At 42.6% G+C, this 18674-nt stretch overlaps 1 protein-coding gene and 1 long non-coding RNA gene across 6 annotated transcripts in view; one reads left to right on the forward strand and one right to left on the reverse strand.

The window, feature by feature from the left end:
* Positions 1-15572, reverse strand: part of scn4ba (sodium channel, voltage-gated, type IV, beta a) — a 32892-nt gene extending 17320 nt beyond the window's left edge. Inside the window, exons 1-2 of the mRNA XM_034310388.2 lie at positions 15182-15572; positions 585-748 (exon numbers count right to left, since the gene is read on the reverse strand). Coding sequence (XP_034166279.1) covers positions 585-748; positions 15182-15305 — 288 coding nt within the window. The 5' untranslated portion in view covers positions 15306-15572. The remainder of the gene's footprint in view (positions 1-584; positions 749-15181) is intronic.
* Positions 15573-15632: 60 nt separating this feature from the next.
* LOC117599076 (uncharacterized) overlaps positions 15633-18674 on the forward strand; it is a 29871-nt gene continuing 26829 nt past the window's right edge. For 2 of the 5 annotated variants that reach the window (XR_008303702.1, XR_004579512.2), the window contains exon 1: positions 18226-18437. This is a non-coding gene — a long non-coding RNA (uncharacterized LOC117599076). The other 3 variants (XR_008303704.1, XR_008303703.1, XR_008303705.1) reach the window with 3 other exon arrangements.

The following is an 18674-nucleotide window of genomic DNA, read 5'->3' on the forward strand; positions in this document are numbered from 1 at the left end:
CTGCTATGTAAAATATTTATATAGATGATATTGCTTTAAGAGAATATTCTCTGTTTTACATTTCATATATACCTAATGTAAAACTTCTCTATGCTCCTGGACCAGGGTGGTTTCCTGTGGAACTAGTGGAGACATCCCAGGTGCTTGTTTCCTTGCCACTCTAATAATTTGTTTCATGCTAATAAGCCTAATTTTGTTAAATAAGTATGCATTTAACTATTTAACTTATGGCTATACTTGCAATGTTTAACTGTGTCTGTCTTCAGAACACCTGGCATCTGGCTTATCGTTTGTGTGGACATGTACGGGGTGGAAAAAGTATAGTCTATAAGTTTGCTCATCATATGCATGACTAACACTACATAGTTAGCTAATGAATTAATCATTAGTTAAATATCCTGGAAATAAACAATATCTACCATTAGCTAGTATTTCCCTTGCTGTCTAGCAAGTTATGTTAACTACTGGTCATAGAATCACAGTTCTATATATAGCTTTCCTTATTCTATCTGTCTTCTTTATATGATAACTCTAAGGTAAGACTGTAAGGATCTGCACCAATGTAAAACTGATGAAGGTCTCACCTTATCCATTGTCCCATTGTCATTATACTTCCAGTTGAAGTACAGGTTCTTGATGCCAATACAGCTACTGTAGGTACAAGGTAAGAGCACAGAGCTACCATTCATCACCTCAACAAAGCTAACTTTCCCCACTGATACTTCCAATGCCTGTGCACACCATACCCCTGAAACAGAGAGAGGAAATACATTATACCACATATAAAGAGAGAGATTAAAACAACAACTAAAGCACTGATCAAAGTAAAAAGTCACAATAAAGTCAAATGTCTGAAATAGTTTTTATTCAGTGACTTTCTTCCTGTTTGTCAGACAGAGACTCAAGGCCCATTTTCTGGCTATCTAAGATTTTTGCCATCCATCCATCCATCCATCCATCCATCTGTCTGAGATTCTCATTAGAGCGATATCTTAGGAAGGAGTAGTCGAATGTTTGTAAGATTTATATGGAATTTCCACTGTAACTATTACGCCCCTAAAAGGGAGAGAGAATGTGTTCAAAGTAATTAGTTAGAATCACAGACTCACTTCTCACAGACATTTCGCTTCATGAACGAGGGCAGAGATACGCTGTATATGCCACACTGCATAACACTGACATATCACATTAATGTACAGTGAATACCATTGCTATACTTCAAGTAAAAAGAGAAAATAAATGAAACAAAAATAAACCTAATTTGGTACATTTCATTTAATTTAATAAAATGTAATCAAGTATTTCAAGTCCCAAATATAAACACTTCACCCAATTATTATCCTCATTACAATGTTATCTAGGCTACTCCTCTCTGCACAATAACCTCTTGGCATTACAAAAACATAAACATTTCTTCATGAATTAGTTTCTTTAATGTCTGTTAGTTCACTGACAGCAGCTATCTTTATACAGTTTAAAATAAGGGAAAACAATAAGGGATAGCGAACTGTGCATTACGGATAGCTGGACAAGAACTAACTGCTGTATATATATTTGTTCAGTAAATCTTTTTGTCTTGCATTATTATGTTGTGGCTGGGAAGAGATCTCTAATCATCTACAGTATTTATAGATGCTAATCAATAAAAAAATAAAATAAAAAAGATTACCAGGCTTATTTCAGTGCAGGCGTGATGTCTAACAGACCTTCAGCTTTAGCCCATTAATGCCAATGCTGGATTCTAGTCTACTTTCTAGTAGAAATCATCTATGTGTTTTCACTGAAACTATTTTCAAAGTGAAAGTTGTTGCTCTCAAAATGCACCAATATGCAAAGATTTATACTACAATCTTCAAAAAATTTCCACTGAAACCCCACAGCGGGCTGCGACTCATGACCTCAGTATTTAAAAGATCTTTGCTACGGCTCTGGTCTCCGCATGCTGCCCTCTTCAGGTTAGTGTGGAAATAAAACCTCATTTCAATTCTCTTCACTTAGATTCAATTCAGATTTATAATCCTTTATGGGAAACGTATAACATCTAAACAGCATAACGAACCAGAACTAGTTCACATTAAGACACTGAAGGGTAGAAACATGTTGAATGAAAAAGTTCAGTTATGCAGTACACTCCTGGGCAAAAAAATGAGCCAAGCCCAAAATGGAAAATATGAAGCTTTTAATGGTCTTAAGAACAAATCACTGGTGAGGAAATGAGCAGGAATGAAGCAGATGCTCTCCTGAGAGCTCCTGTGCCTCCATTCACTGGTTTCCTTTCGCTGTTTGGGGAAAAGCTAGAAACAGGGAAATTCACTTCTATAGTTTTCTTGTACACAAAATCATGATAATGATTAAAATGTTTGATGTAAAATTCAAACTAATACGTGTCTGGGTGTACAAACTTTTCCAAAAATATCTTTTCTTAAAAGATTAGTGATTATTTGGTTTTCTGCTGCACCTGATGCAGCTCATCAAGAGCCACAAGACTTAAACATTTACAGAAATCAAAGGGAAAAGCTCCCATACTGAGCTCCTTTATCTCTCTGTTTCATTCCTGCTCATTTCCTGATCAGTGATTTGTTGTTAAGATCATTAAAAGATTAATATTTAACTTTATAACTTTATACTGTATAAATATTTTGCCATTTTGGGCTTGGCTCATTTTTTTTCTGCCCAGGAGTGTACTAATAAATAATGTACTAATAAATTCTGTCAGGTAACTAATACAGTGCAATAGAGTTATACTGGTGCTGTAACAACATTCATAGTACATCTGCAGAATAGACTGTTCTCCTGGACCTCACAGCTACCTGAATATTTCATTTATAATATGACTGAAGATTTCAATCCATACTATAATATCCATTATACCATGATAAATAATCTTTAGCCTGCGCACAGGAGCTTGTCTGTCGTTATCGTTTCATATCATTTACTATTTTCAGGTGGACAGTTACATGTAAGAGCTTTATGAGTGTGTGGGAGAGAAGTGTCGATAAGACTGCGTTCTGCATACAGGCCAAGAATCCACTGCAGGAACACAGAGCAACGTGACTGAGAGTGTGTGACAGAGACATTTTACCCCAAACATGAGATTGTTAGGTCAAGTGTAAAGGTGTAAGGAAGAAGAAGGTAAACAGAAGAGGGGAGGGTCGGTTATTTTCTGACTCCCACTCTGGTATTTTCAACATGTGGTTTAGCAGAAGCGCTGAAAGGACTGTGCTCAGTGGCTATTTTTAAATACATCCGTGTCATCTCAATATTTCATTCCTTGCAAAGATACTAGTTTGTGTTATGTGAACGTGTGTGTGTGTGTGTGTGTGTGTGCTGGCTGGCATGAAGGCGAGATTGCACTGGTAAACATGCTCAGCTGTTAGCTGAATAGTTAAAGGCAGCAAAGGAGTGATCAGAAACACTTGTAATATATGACATTATATCACGCGTGTTTCTATTACAGAATGATTGCTATCTTCTGAAGTCACCGTGGATCTCGTATTGTAAACGAAAGGCAGCTGGTTACCTGTCACTGTTACAGTAGACTGTTAAATCCAAGGACAGTAAGAGTCATTTTAAACCCGAAGTGGTAATGATGTAGTGGCTGTAGGGCAGATGGTCAGCAAACATGCTTTAAATTATTAGATCTAATTAAGCTACTTAATTCAATGTTACACAAATAAACGTGAAAGTGAATTTAATCAGTAAAATTGTTTGTAGTAATGTTGCCATTAATGTTCTGAATCTATTATTATTATTATTATTATTATTATTATTAAACATTGCAGACATTAGTAATGTAGACCAGCTGTGTTTTGGGGTCACGGCGTTGAAAGAAAATTCATTCAAAGAGGAAATGTTGAGCAACAGGAGAAGAAAACAGATGAAATATCCGACTCAGGTGCGTATTAAAACCCAGACACAACGTGATGCAGCAGCCTTTGTAGAGAGCTGTGTGTGTGTGTGTGTGTGATCTATACTCGATCTCTTGGTGAGGTCATATCCTCACACGGGTTTTCATACCACTGCTATGCAGATGACACTCAGCTCATCCTCTCCTTCCCTCAGACTCTCATGTTCCTGCTCAGATCTCAGCACATCTTTCAGACATCTCATCATGGATGGCAGCTCATCAGCAGAAACTTAATCTCAGCAAAACTGAACTGCTGTTCATCCCAGGTGATTCATCCCCATCTCAGGATCTTGCAATTTCCCTGGACAATTCTCTGATCTCGTCTTCAGTCTCTGCATGTAACCTTGGAGTGACCATGGACAATCAACTGTCCTTCTCCTCTCACATTGCTCTCTCACTCCTCTCATAAGGATTCGCCCATTTCTCTCCACTCAGGCCACACAGGTGCTTGTTCAGTCTCCGAGACTGGACTCCTGCAGGTTGATCTTGATTGGTTTTCAACCTTCCTAAATTCTCCCACACCTCCCCATTGCTGCGCTCCCTCCACTGGCTTCCTGTAGCTGCTGCATCAGATTTAAACACTGATGCTCACCTACAAAGCCAAAAACGGTCCAGCACCCAGTTACCTGAAAGCCCTTATCACACCTCGCACTGCACCACGCTCCCTCCACTCCTCTAGCACTGCTCGACTGATCCCTCCATCTCTCAGGGTACAAGGAAGATCTGCATCGAGACTCTTCTCTGTTCTGGCACTGAGGTGGAGGAATGAACTTCCCCTAGACGTCTGAACAGCTGAATCACTGACAGTCAAACGACGTCTAAAGACCTACCTCTTCCTGAAGTACTTACATTAGCTATTTAATAAAAAAATTGTGCTGTCTGTGTGCTTTCTTTACTATATCACCTCCACAGCAGAGTTTTTAGACTGATGGTATTCGTAGTCTGTGACCTAGTGAACCAGTATCAGGATATATTTATTGATAAAGACTTCAAAACGCTTCTGTAAGTCGCTCTGGATAAGAGCATCTGCCAAATGTACGTGTGTGTGTGTGTGTGTGTGTGTGTGTGTGTGTGTGTGTGCGTGTGTGTGTGTGTGCATATGCAAAAGGAATAGCACCATCCTACATCCACAGTGGCTTAAGTGAAATCCCTTTTATTTAATGGCACAAATCAGTTATAAAATAACTGAATTTCATTACTTTTGTTATTGCAGCATTTTAATTAAACTTCGACACTTCATGAGAAGCTCCCAACTCCTCCTGCAAACAGCTAGCTTAATCTGTAAACTCTCTGCACTCTTATTCATTGTCCTTGTCAGACTGTAGTCTGTAGCCCAGCTTCCCCTGGGGTGCAGTTTTATTTATGAAGCGACTTTATATCTATTATATCTATTAATTGTAGTTAGCGTACTATACACACAGCTTAGCATACACTCCATCCACCTGCTTCAGGGCAAACATATTCACATATTATTATCTTTATGAGTGACATATTCAATACAAATGTCTAATTCTGATCTCAGGCTCATTAATAATTAGCTGGTATTGTCTGTCAGTACGGCCGTGCACACCTGAAGAGGTTACTTCCTGAGGTTACTTATAATATTCAAGGGACAATTTGCTCTCAAATCTAATTGAACTTTTTGGGGTGTGTTTAATTACCTTAAAACACAACTGTCACTACTACTGCTACCTCTCTGACACTGAGACTGCCAGCATACTGTAGCTGAGTCCTAAAAGACCTAAAAATGAGAATTCAGGGCTGTTTTCTGTAAACCCAGTTTCAGCTTGCCAGCTTAGGATACTATACAGCTAAAGCCTGGAAGCATGCAAGAAAAGATTTCGATGAAAATAACAGATCTACAAAATATACTTTATGAAAGCAGGACAACTGTTCTATGATAAGACAACTGTTCTCTAAGCTACCTTATTTTGGCCAAAACAACACACACACACACACATACACACACACACCAACCTGAGATGCAGAAGGGTTTTGTTTGTTTGTTTGTATTTAAATATTGGTTAAACCGACCGGAGCTTATTGACTTATTACTGTTAATCAATTCCGAGCTATAACCTGCTGTATTCTGCTTTATTCTTAATTTCTTTTGTTTCGTTATTTCTACTTTGGGAGATTTCTGTTTACCGCTTTTAATTCTGAGATCTCTGTTTTGAGTAAAACAGCTTAATGTTTTTGCTTCAGGCATTACCACATAATAAGCTGCACCTTCTTAAATGTTGTCCACTTGGAGAAAAAACACATAATACATGTTATTATACTGAGGATGTTGCATTACTCTACCAGATGTAGGTTTTAATGTGGTTACAATTTGGTGAGTTCAGATTTTACCATGACATTTGTTCTGAATTCTTTTTAAGCTACTAAATAATCATGCTAAACAGCTGCATCCCAAAATGCACAGATTAGCTGCACCTCTCAGCTGTATTTAAATGATCCTTTAAAATGAAATGGTATGGAATTAAAAAGGGGGCAAACATTTTTGAGCATGTAAAATGATATAAGCCTTTGTGGAGGAGCAGGTGGGTATTTTTAGGGGTCTGTTCTGTTTTTCTATCCTAGTTTTAGAGTAATTTGTATTCTGCTAATCACTGCTTCCAAGATGCTAGTTCTTCTCCGTGCCGTACGGCTAAAGAGGATCATGCTGTCCGTGCACCTCCATACAGTCTGCAATGAGAGTGCATTGTCTACACTTCTTTACTGCACCTACTATGTTCATGTTCACTCTTGTTCCATTACACAAACTCATTCCTGCTCTTTACATCCTTCTGTTTAATGTATATTCCATTGTGCCAAGCTCAGCTACGCTCATCATTCCCCCAGGCTCTAGAAATGGAGCAGGAAGTGATGCTGTGGTGTTGCTTACAGTAATGTGTCTGCTGATATAGACTTAATGCACATACTATACGGTGCTGTGTAATGGCTTGTGCTGACTGGACACTCTGTGTTTGCTGTTTACGAATTGATGACCTGAACAGTATGGATTGTTTGTATCAAGGTGCACTTTCAGTAGAGTTAATAATACACCACGTTTCATTGTGAACCGCATATCCAATATTTATAGAGTATTGGTATGATCCTGCTCACTATAGACAGAATACCACTACCAGAAGCACATACACACACACACACACACATAGAGAGAGAGTGAAAGAGAGGGAGGGAGAGTGAGAGAGAGAGAGAGAGAGAGAGAGAGAGAGATCCGTGTACTTTATTCAGGACAATATCTCATTATGTGTCACCATTCCTAGGCATTCCCAAGGTGATCAGTGATTTTCCCTCTGCGATGGTGGAAACTGGATAATTATGTGGGACTCTTATTCAGTAAACAGTAGCACACTTCTGCCACAGTGTCTCCTCTCGCCCTCCGTACCTGCCTGAATTATCCCGATGCTTCTACCTTTCTGCACGTGTGACTCACCTTCTGCTGCTGTCTGTATTTGCATTTCCCAAAAACACTTTATCCCCAGAATTATTTCAGTGGATAATCTCACCTCCATACTGTAGCTTTATAGGTTCTAAAAAGTGATGCTGTAATCATAAGGACTGTCCAGCACAGCACTGTCTTAATCACAATAATAACACTCATAACGGTTTGCTCAGGATAAACATCTACATTTCACATTTTAAAATTGAATATCTGGATTTCTGTAAAGCTGCTTTGTGACAGTGTCCATTGTTAAAGTGCTATACAAATAAAATTTAACGACCGGCATTGTCACAAAGCAGCTTTACAGAAATATATAAATTCAGGATATAAATTATAAATTTATAAATCTCTAATGAGCGAGTCAGAGGTGACGGTGGTGAGGAAAAACTCCCTGAGACGATATGAGGAAGAAACCTTGAGAGGAACCAGACTGAAAAGGGAACCATCCTCATTTGAGTGACACGGATAGTGCGATTATAAATCATTCTTTCTATAACTGTGTACTACACGGACAAATAGTGCAGCAGTGCAACCATTTGAACATCCTTTTTATTACTGTTATTACTGTATTACTGTTTGCTGTTACTCTTCTACACCTGTACAATGTAATGATCAGTGTCACTCATTCCCTTCTGAGTCTGCTTCCTCTCAGGGAGTTTGTCTTTGCCACTGTCGCCTCTGCTTTGCTCCTTAGGGATCTGAACCTACATCTGGATTTCTATAAAGCTGCTTTGTGACAGTGTCTGTTAATTAAAAACACTGTATAAATAAACTGAACTGAATTGAATATGTAATGACTGTGTAACGATTCTGTAGTTTTGTGTAGTATTGTACTGTATTCTGATTAAAAGGCCAAATAAATCACATGCACTGAAAGACGTAAACACACCCCACACACAGCACTCGCTTACAGGAGCTTCACCATGTGGCGTGCAGATGCTGTGTGCATGCACATGTGAGGGGTGTATGGTGAAGATCATGCCAGGACACACTGTCCCTTTCTAAAACAGAAATAGTACCACACTACTGACACACTGACTCGCTGTTAAAGAAAGACTGTTGCTACAAGTTGTGTGTTATTGAGCATATTATTTGCAGTCGTATTTTATTATATCTGAGTAATGGTTCCCTTTTCTCTGAGTACTCCTGATCTAGTTTAGTGTTTTCCGGTCAGGTGTGAGAACCTTTACATTACAGTACGAATGTCAAACTCAGGTCAGAGATCTCCACAGGAGTTTTTTTATGATTATTATTTCAATATACCAGTTAAATTCATTTAAAAAGGGAGCTAGTTCACAGACTTTGAACCTGGAAAAATTGAAAATCCAAAAATCCTTCCCTACATTGTGACACCATGTATGAACCTGCATACCTTCAAATCTATTCTGAGTTGTGAGAGACAGATCACAGTAGAGTAATGGGTTTCCTCTACACTTCAAACACAAAGCCACTGCACTGACCACTGGTGCTTTCTGGTCATAAATAATTAATCATATCTTCTATTTTCTTTTTAGAGTTAGACCTTGAGAGTTTTATATTTACTGAATCTTTTACATAGTCTATTAGTCCTTTACATAGTCTAGTATAATGCCTTTTTGGTGGACTCCTACTCCCTCTGGCTTCACTTGCTCTCCTCAACCACATATGCATCTTCCTCATGTGGGATTTGTAATAAAATTGTAATTAATATTAGCCAATATGAACTGGCACAATTCCTGATAATTTTGATACTTTTTTGTACATTGATTGGAAGCTTAACTGAAATGATTTAATGCTACACTGAGCCCTTTTGATTGATAGACTCTGATCAGCCATAACATTAAACCCACTGACAGGTGAAGTGAATAACATTGATTATCTCGTTACAGTGGCACGTGTAAAGGGGTGGGATATATTAGGCAGCAAGTGACCAGTCAGACGTTGTGTTGAAGAAGATGTGTTGGAAGCAGGAAAAATGGGCAAGCGTAAGGATCTGAGTGACTTTGACAACAGCCAGACTGTGATGGCTAGACGACTGGGTCAGAGCATCTCCAAAACAGCAGGTGTTGTGTGGTGTTCCCGGTGTGCAGTGGTTAGAACCTACCAAAAGTGGTCCAAGGAAGGACAAGCGGTGAACCAGCGACAGGGTCATGGGCTCCCAAGACTCACTGATGCATGTGGGGAGAGAAGGTCCGTCTGGTCCGATCCCACAGAAGAGCGACTGTAGCACAAACTGCTGAAAAGTTAAAGCTGCTCTGATAGAAAGGAGTCAGAACACACAGTGCAGTGCAGCTTGCTGCGTATGGAGCTGCGTATGGAGCTGCGTATGGAGCTGCGTATGGAGCTGCGTAGCTGCAGAGCGGTCAGAGAGGCCATGCTGTCCACCACCCAAAGCTCCTACAATGGACACGAGAGCATCAGAACTGGACCATGGAGCAATGGAAGAAGGTGGCCTGGTCTGATGAATCACGTTTTCTTTTACATCATGTGGACGGCCGGGTGTGTGTGTGTGTGTCGCTTACCTGGGGAAGAGATGGCACCAGGATGCACTATGGGAAGAAGGCGAGCTGGTGGAGGCAGTGTGATGCTCTGGACAATGTTCTGCTGGGAAACCTCGGGTCCTGGCCTTCATGTGGATGTTACTTTGACACGTACCACCTACCTAAACACTGCTGCAGACCGAGTTACACCCCTTCATGGTAACAGTGTTCCCTAATGGCAGTGACCTCTTTCAGCAGGATGATGCTCCCTGACACACTGCAGAAACTGTTCAGGAACGGTCTGAGGAGCATGACAAAGAGTTGAAGGTGTTGATTTGGCCTCCAAATTCCCCAGAGCTCAATCTGATCGAGTATCTGTGGGACGTGTGGTTTTAATGTTTTAATGCAGGTGGTTTTAATGTTATGGCTGATTGCTGTATAGCATACAGTCATTGGCTGAATAAGTGAAGAAGAGACCTACAAGTACTTTTTTATAAGGAATAAAAAAAAATTTTCTTGGAAATGTAATTAAGCAGGAGTACAAAGTATTCATTTTAAAATACTCAAAGTATAAATACACCAAAATAATACTTATGTATAGTAACAAACTATAGTTAAGGTATTTTCCACCCCGTTGATACCGAATAAACAAATGGTATAGAAATAAGCTTGTGATGCAACAAGGAGGAGCAGTGACCAAGCAGAACATGTAGAATAAACAGCTTAGAAGCTCTAGAAGTCTTCTATTTTTAACAATGCATGTTACACTGCATGTGACTGAAAGAGTCGGGGCACTTAGAGAGCACCACAGTTTCAACCTTCAGAAAGGTGAAGCAAACATTTGTAGCTACAACAAGACTTAGACTTTCTTTTAATTAAAAAAGGGCAGGTATTGGAACCAGCTATCCAGTGTCCAGAGGTCCAGTGTCTGGAGTAATCAGTCAATCTAATCACAGTCAATCTAATCCACTTGATGAAATAAATCTGTGGCAAGCTCTGCCACTAGCCACACTAGGCTGGTGAACCTGCTGAACCCAGGTGTTGTCACCTGTGGTATTATTTACTTGGGTGATTTCTGTAGGCCTAGGAGTGAATATCTGATCACCTTTAAGTACCCGTGGAGCTTATCTTGAGAAATAAATGTGTTTTTTGAGAACTACGTATTTAACTACAACATAAAAGAGCAGACTGAGATTCATACATTATTTGGTTTGTACATTATTTGTTTATTTGTTGGTTAATAGTCATAAATTATCAGAAATGGCCTTATGAGTATTTCAGAGAAGATTTATAATGTATTATTTATTAATGTATTTCCAGGCAATTTATTCATTAATTTTGTATTTATGAGGTTTCATGTTGTTCCCCAATTGATGTAAACCAACTTTACTGCAGTAAAAAAGAAAATTGGTACAGTCCTGGAAATTTTTATAGCACCACGGCCACCCCACACTACCCCTATTTAACACCACGGCCACCCCACACTACCCCTATTTAACACCACGGCCACCCCACGCTACCCCTATTTAACACCACGGCCACCCCACACTACTCCTGTTTAACACCACGGCCACCCCACACTACCCCTATTTAACACCACGGCCACCCCACGCTACCCCTATTTAACACCACGGCCACCCCACACTACTCCTGTTTAACACCACGGCCACCCCACACTACCCCTATTTAACACCACGGCCACCCCACACTACCCCTATTTAACACCACGGCCACCCCACGCAACCCCTATTTAACACCACGGCCACCCCACGCTACCCCTATTTAACACCACGGCCACCCCACGCTACTCCTATTTAACACCACCGCCACCCCACGCTACCCCTGTTTAACACCACGGCCACCCCAGGCTACCCCTATTTAACACCACGGCCACCCCACGCTACCCCTATTTAACACCACGGCCACCCCACGCTACCCCTATTTAACACCACGGCCACCCCACGCTACCCCTGTTTAACACCACGGCCACCCCACACTACCCCTGTTTAACACCACGGCCACCCCACACTACCCCTATTTAACACCACGGCCACCCCACACTACCCCTATTTAACACCACGGCCACCCCACACTACCCCTGTTTAACACCACGGCCACCCCACACTACCCCTATTTAACACCACGGCCACCCCACGCTACCCCTATTTAACACCACGGCCACCCCACGCTACCCCTATTTAACACCACGGCCACCCCACACTACCCCTGTTTAACACCACGGCCACCCCACGCTACCCCTATTTAACACCACGGCCACCCCAGGCTACCCCTATTTAACACCACGGCCACCCCACACTACCCCTATTTAACACCACGGCCACCCCACGCTACCCCTATTTAACACCACGGCCACCCCACACTACCCCTGTTTAACACCACGGCCACCCCACACTACCCCTGTTTAACACCACGGCCACCCCAGGCTACCCCTATTTAACACCACGGCCACCCCAGGCTACCCCTATTTAACACCACGGCCACCCCAGGCTACCCCTATTTAACACCACGGCCACCCCACACTACCCCTGTATAACACCATTTCCACCCCACACTACCCCTGTTTAACACCACGGCCACCCCAGGCTACCCCTATTTAACACCACGGCCACCCCACGCTACCCCTATTTAACACCACAGCCACCCCACACTACCCCTGTTTAACACCACGGCCACCCCAGGCTACCCCTATTTAACACCACGGCCACCCCAGGCTACCCCTATTTAACACCACGGCCACCCCACGCTACCCCTATTTAACACCACGGCCACCCCACGCTACCCCTATTTAACACCACGGCCACCCCACGCTACCCCTATTTAACACCACGGCCACCCCACGCTACCCCTATTTAACACCACGGCCACCCCACGCTACCCCTATTTAACACCACGGCCACCCCACGCTACCCCTATTTAACACCACAGCCACCCCACGCTACCCCTATTTAACACCACGGCCACCCCACGTTACCCCTATTTAACACCACGGCCACCCCACGCTACCCCTATTTAACACCACGGCCACCCCACGTTACCCCTATTTAACACCACGGCCACCCCACGCTACCCCTATTTAACACCACGGCCACCCCACGCTACCCCTATTTAACACCACGGCCACCCCACGCTACCCCTATTTAACACCACGGCCACCCCACGCTACCCCTATTTAACACCACTGCCACCCCACACTACCCCTATTTAACACCACAGCCACCCCAGGCTACCCCTATTTAACACCACAGCCACCCCACGCTACCCCTATTTAACACCACGGCCACCCCACGTTACCCCTATTTAACACCACGGCCACCCCACACTACCCCTGTTTAACACCACGGCCACCCCACGCTACCCCTATTTAACACCACGGCCACCCCACGCTACCCCTATTTAACACCACGGCCACCCCACGCTACCCCTATTTAACACCACAGCCACCCCACACTACCCCTATTTAACACCACTGCCACCCCACACTACCCCTGTTTAACACCATTGCCACCCCACACTACCCCTGTTTCACACCACGGCCACCCCACACTACCCCTGTTTAACACCATTGCCACCCCACACTACCCCTGTTTAACACCATTGCCACCCCACACTACCCCTGTTTTACACCGCGGCCACCCCACACTACCCCTGCTTAACTCCATTGCCACCCCACACTACCCCTGTTTAACACCACGGCCACCCCACACTACGCCTGTTTAACACCATTGCCACCCCACACTACCCCTGTTTAACACCATTGCCACCCCACACTACCCCTGTTTTAACACCATTGCCACCCCACGCTACCCCTGTTTAACACCACGACTACCCCATGCTACCCCTGTTTAACACCACGGCCACCCCACACTACCCCTGTTTAACACCACGGCCACCCCACACTACCCCTGTTTAACACCACGACTACCCCATGCTACCCCTGTTTAACACCACGGCCACCCCACACTACCCCTGTTTAACACCACGGCCACCCCACACTACCCCTGTTTAACACCACGACTACCCCACACTACCCCTGTTTAACACCACGGCCACCCCACACTACCCCTGTTTAACACCACGGCCACCCCACACTACCCCTGTTTAACACCATTGCCACCCCACACTACCCCTGTTTAACACCACGGCCACCCCACACTACCCCTGCTTAACTCCATTGCCACCCCACACTACCCCTGTTTAACACCACGGCCACCCCACACTACCCCTGTTTAACACCATTGCCACCCCACACTACCCCTGTTTAACACCATTTCCACCCCACACTACCCCTGTTTAACACCACGGCCACCCCACACTACCCCTGTTTAACACCACGACTACCCCACACTACCCCTGTTTAACACCACGGCCACCCCACACTACCCCTGTTTAACACCACGGCCACCCCACACTACCCCTGTTTAACACCATTGCCACCCCACACTACCCCTGTTTAACACCACGGCCACCCCACACTACCCCTGTTTAACACCATTGCCACCCCACACTACCCCTGTTTAACACCATTGCCACCCCACACTACCCCTGTTTAACACCATTGCCACCCCACACTACCCCTGTTTAACACCATTGCCACCCTAATAAAAATGTTCGGGATCCACCACTGAATCAGTGGACAATTAACTTCTACAGTGTCACTGAATTTTAATACATTGTTTTTATTACTGTTATATATTTAACTTTATAGGAGCTGATACTGTCGCTGTGGAAAAGATGGATTTACAATATTTCTTGTGTAAATTGAAGATTAATATATATATATATATATATATATATATATATATATATATATATATATATATATATATATATATATATGTATGATTAAAATAGTTCTGATTAAAAAATATCCAGATTACATTCATTTAATTATATTAGTATATTAGATGATTTTATATCACAGTTTATATTACAGTCAGGGCAGTTACTGGCTAGAGTGACTTGCACTTCATTACTGTGACACTCTCTCTCTCTCTCTCTCTCTCTCTCTCGCTCTCTCTGTGTTTCTGTGTTTGGGACATGTGAAATGACAGAAATCAGTCTCTGCTAACCTTCACAACCTCTCCACATATGGAAAGGGAACTCAGCTCTGTAACCAAATCAACCTTACACAGCAACAAGTAAATACACATGCCCTCCCAGACCCCAGTGGGTGTCCAGTTTTTGCAAGCAGTGCAGAAATCATAGCGTTCTGGCAACAGCTCTAGCACAGAAGAGAAGGGTAAGGTAGAGGACATAACAGCCAGAGGGGGAAAGAGAGAAGGAGAGGTACACAGAGGGAGAAGAGGACATGAATGGCAATATAAATCAAACCAGCAGGCTTACCAATCAGAAGAGTGATGACTATGCTAGCATGGACCCCATCACCAGATCTTGTGCTTCTGTGCAGGAATGATCCTCTAGTCCTCCACACCTCCATGTCCACTTTTCCGTGCACACGTTTGTCCATCTGCCTGCTTTCTTGTTTGTCGGTCTGTCTTGCTTTCCTCTGGCTTAGTCCTCCAGTGCGCGTGTGTGTGTGTGTGTGTGAGTGAGTGTGTCAGTGTGTGTGTGTGACTTGGAAGTAAGGAATTCTTGGGTGGGATGGGGACGAGCGGAAGAGCGAGGGGTGAGGTGGGACTGACAGCACAGTACGGAGAAGAAAAAAGAAGGGGTGGGGGTGAGTGGGGACCTTTCAGCTGGATAAGTCCTGCAGTGAATGCCTACCTCTTCTTTCTCCTTTGCAGTAGGATCCAGTCAGAGAGAGAGAGAGAGAGAGAGAGAGAGAGAGAGAGAGAGAGAGAGAGAGGAAGGCTGCATTTTGCAGCCTCTGTGCAAATAGCAGGACAGATTCAAAGAGAGCAGGGAAAGCGAGATAGAAAAAAAGAAAAAAGAGCTTTCCTCTACAAACCACTGGCTCGCACTCACCGCCAGCAGACCGCTGATCAGATGAAACACTCAGCATGTGGAGAGAGAGTGGAGACTGCCTTTATTCATACGGAAATAGCAGCCACACCACGCAGTGACATGCTCAGTGTGAGAGAGAGAGAGGACGAGGCTATCGGTCTTTTCATTCAGGGAGCTGCATGTATGCAAGGTGGAGGAACTATGAAGGCAGCAAGCACGTGCCTGTATCTATGGAGCTAAAAAAAAAAAGAACAGTGAGTGCTACTGCAGAAGCATGGGGGGTGGAGGTAGGGGGTCTTTTAACTTGATCACATCTCAGGAGGATCATAAACACTGCAGGCTTTAATACTGTCATGTCTTAGGCTACTCCTCTAGCCTGTTTAACATGGCTTAAAATAATTTCTTACTTCCTTGCTTTCTTCCACTGTTTCGGTCCAGTTTACAGTTCCACACCCTGACTTTTGCTCACACTGACATTCAAACTATAATGTGAATTCTTGCTGTTCTATTTGCTTACCTTACTGAGCTTTTAGTCAGTCACAGTTCACATCAATCTTTCACCGTGTTACACGTGATACAGTATGGTCAGCCCTAGAAGAAGACAACCACAGTTATTTTTCTTTTGATGAGAGTTTTACATCCAAATGTTTTCCTGCAGGCTCGGGCCAATAGAGGTGAGGCTCCAAGGATCAGAATATCACATCTCCTAAGCATTGCTATAGATAGCAAATGGGTCCTGTGGTCTCTTCTGTAACGTCTATTAATGCCTATGCACAGTATAGACACAAGGCTATACCAAACTAATATATATATATATATATATATATATATATATATATATATATATATATATATATATATATATATATATATATATATATTGTAGCGTACTATGGTGTCTTGAACAGCTGTCCCAAGCTAAGCTATAATAAAGGGCTATGGAGAAGGCACATAAACGTGTCATATTCTCTGTTCGCAGACTGCAACACTCTCCTGATCCTCTGGAGAGATCATCTGGCACTGCATTGCAAGGTGATCAAGAGAGGACATATGTAAACCCACTGAGCAGCCCCGTGAATCACGGTGTCACTCTTCAATTAACATAAAGCACACAAGGGAAAAATACACATCATGTCCAAAGAATTATGGGCGCTATATTCCAGGCTCAATGTCACCTAGAGTGTATTGCTCTTCGAATAATGTGCAGTTTGGTACAACTCGATCTAGATGAACTAACTATGTGCTTTCAGGTCAGGAGGCACCTTTTGCAATGGAAATTCCACTGATCTTTATATTTAGTTTAAAGATAGCTGTACAGAGTTGACATGCAGTGCAGTTCTTCAGCGCAGGAATCATTGGAGTTCGGCTGCATTTGCTTCACAGAAGCCAAACCCTCCAGAGACACCATGCCGCACTGCTGAGTGTGCAATGATGCATGCTAGGATAAGAGTGCAGCACACAACAATGAGAAAGTATACACATGCTACAGAGAAGGTGCTAACTGTAATATGAATGATAATGTATTCTGTTATAACTAGGTTTAGATACAGCAGTCTGGCATATGCGATGTCTATAGCCCAGTTATGTCAGAGATGTGTGTGTAATAAATCTGACTAAAACACAGTGAACTCATTTTTGGGATGGTGATTTAATGAACTATGTTCCATATCAACTGTGGAGCACTGTGCTACAAAAATAGACACACAAACACACATAACGCTTCAGTTTGTGTCAGTGTGACCTTGTGCCAATGTGACCTTGATATGAAATACCATATCAAATGTGTGTGTGTGTGTGTGTGTGTGTGTGTATTTACTGTGTTTCCATATAGAGACATCGTGGCACAGATATAAGACAGGAACTGAGGAAAAGAAACAGAAAGGGAGTGAAGAGTGTATGAGAAACTGAGAGATTGACAGAATGGGAAGTACAGGGAGAGCTATAAAAACAACTAGTTTGCAATTTTACTAAAGTTGCTGAGAGAGTTAAGGGCACGATGGTAGTCTGAGTACAAGGATTTATTTTTATGGACCTTCAAACCAATAGACAAACGAAGAGCTTCTGAATTTAAGACTTCAATCTTTGTGTATTAGGAATCGATTCAGAAATTCTAAACATGGATTGCTGTATACCTCTGGAGAAAGGAAGGCCATCAGTGCACAACATGACAAAGTATAACAAATAAAGAGCCAAATAAAGGTGATGGAAGAGGAGTTAAGGGCTGGACTGCCACAGACTGTACTGGCAAATCCAATTCCTGAAAAAGATCATCAGTTTAGAGACATGGATAGAGAGGAGAGAAGATCTGCATTTAAGTGCATCCTATAGATTTAAGAAGTTTTTATCTCTTTGTCTGCCCTTCAATCCAGTTCTCCCATCTCTCTCTCTCCCCCCCCTTTCCCTGTCTCTCTCTCTCTCTCTCTCTCGCTCTCCCTCTCTCTCTCTCTCCCCCTCTCTCTCTTTCCCTCCCTCCCTCCCTTTATCCCCTCTCCTGTTTCCCGTTCTCCCTCTTCCCTTCACTAGGCTAAACGCATACAGTACATAACACAAGGCCTGAGAGAGAATATGACTAGACAGATTACACTCTTTCATTTAATTCATGTGAGAATTTAGAAAGTTATAAGGAAATTATTACTATTATACAACTTGCGTTTTATTGCCATAAAAATCATCAAATCTCCTGGACTCAGCAAAAGTAAGTAAACCTCTTCTCTAACGGATATATGTGCATGCATAAAATATTCATGTATAAATCCTTTAAAAAACATCTGTAGGTAATTATAACAATCACCACTAACAAGTAAAAGATAAATAAAATAGAAATAAAAGAAGTATCCACCACTATCATTAATAATCTGAGACTAGTTCAGGATGGCTTGATTCTTTTTATTATGTTTTAAAACTGCACTTTCTTGGTAGATTCTGGTTTAAA

The sequence above is a fragment of the Pangasianodon hypophthalmus genome, chromosome 14 (genome assembly GCF_027358585.1).
Source record: "Pangasianodon hypophthalmus isolate fPanHyp1 chromosome 14, fPanHyp1.pri, whole genome shotgun sequence".
Taxonomy (NCBI): Eukaryota; Metazoa; Chordata; class Actinopteri; order Siluriformes; family Pangasiidae; genus Pangasianodon; species Pangasianodon hypophthalmus.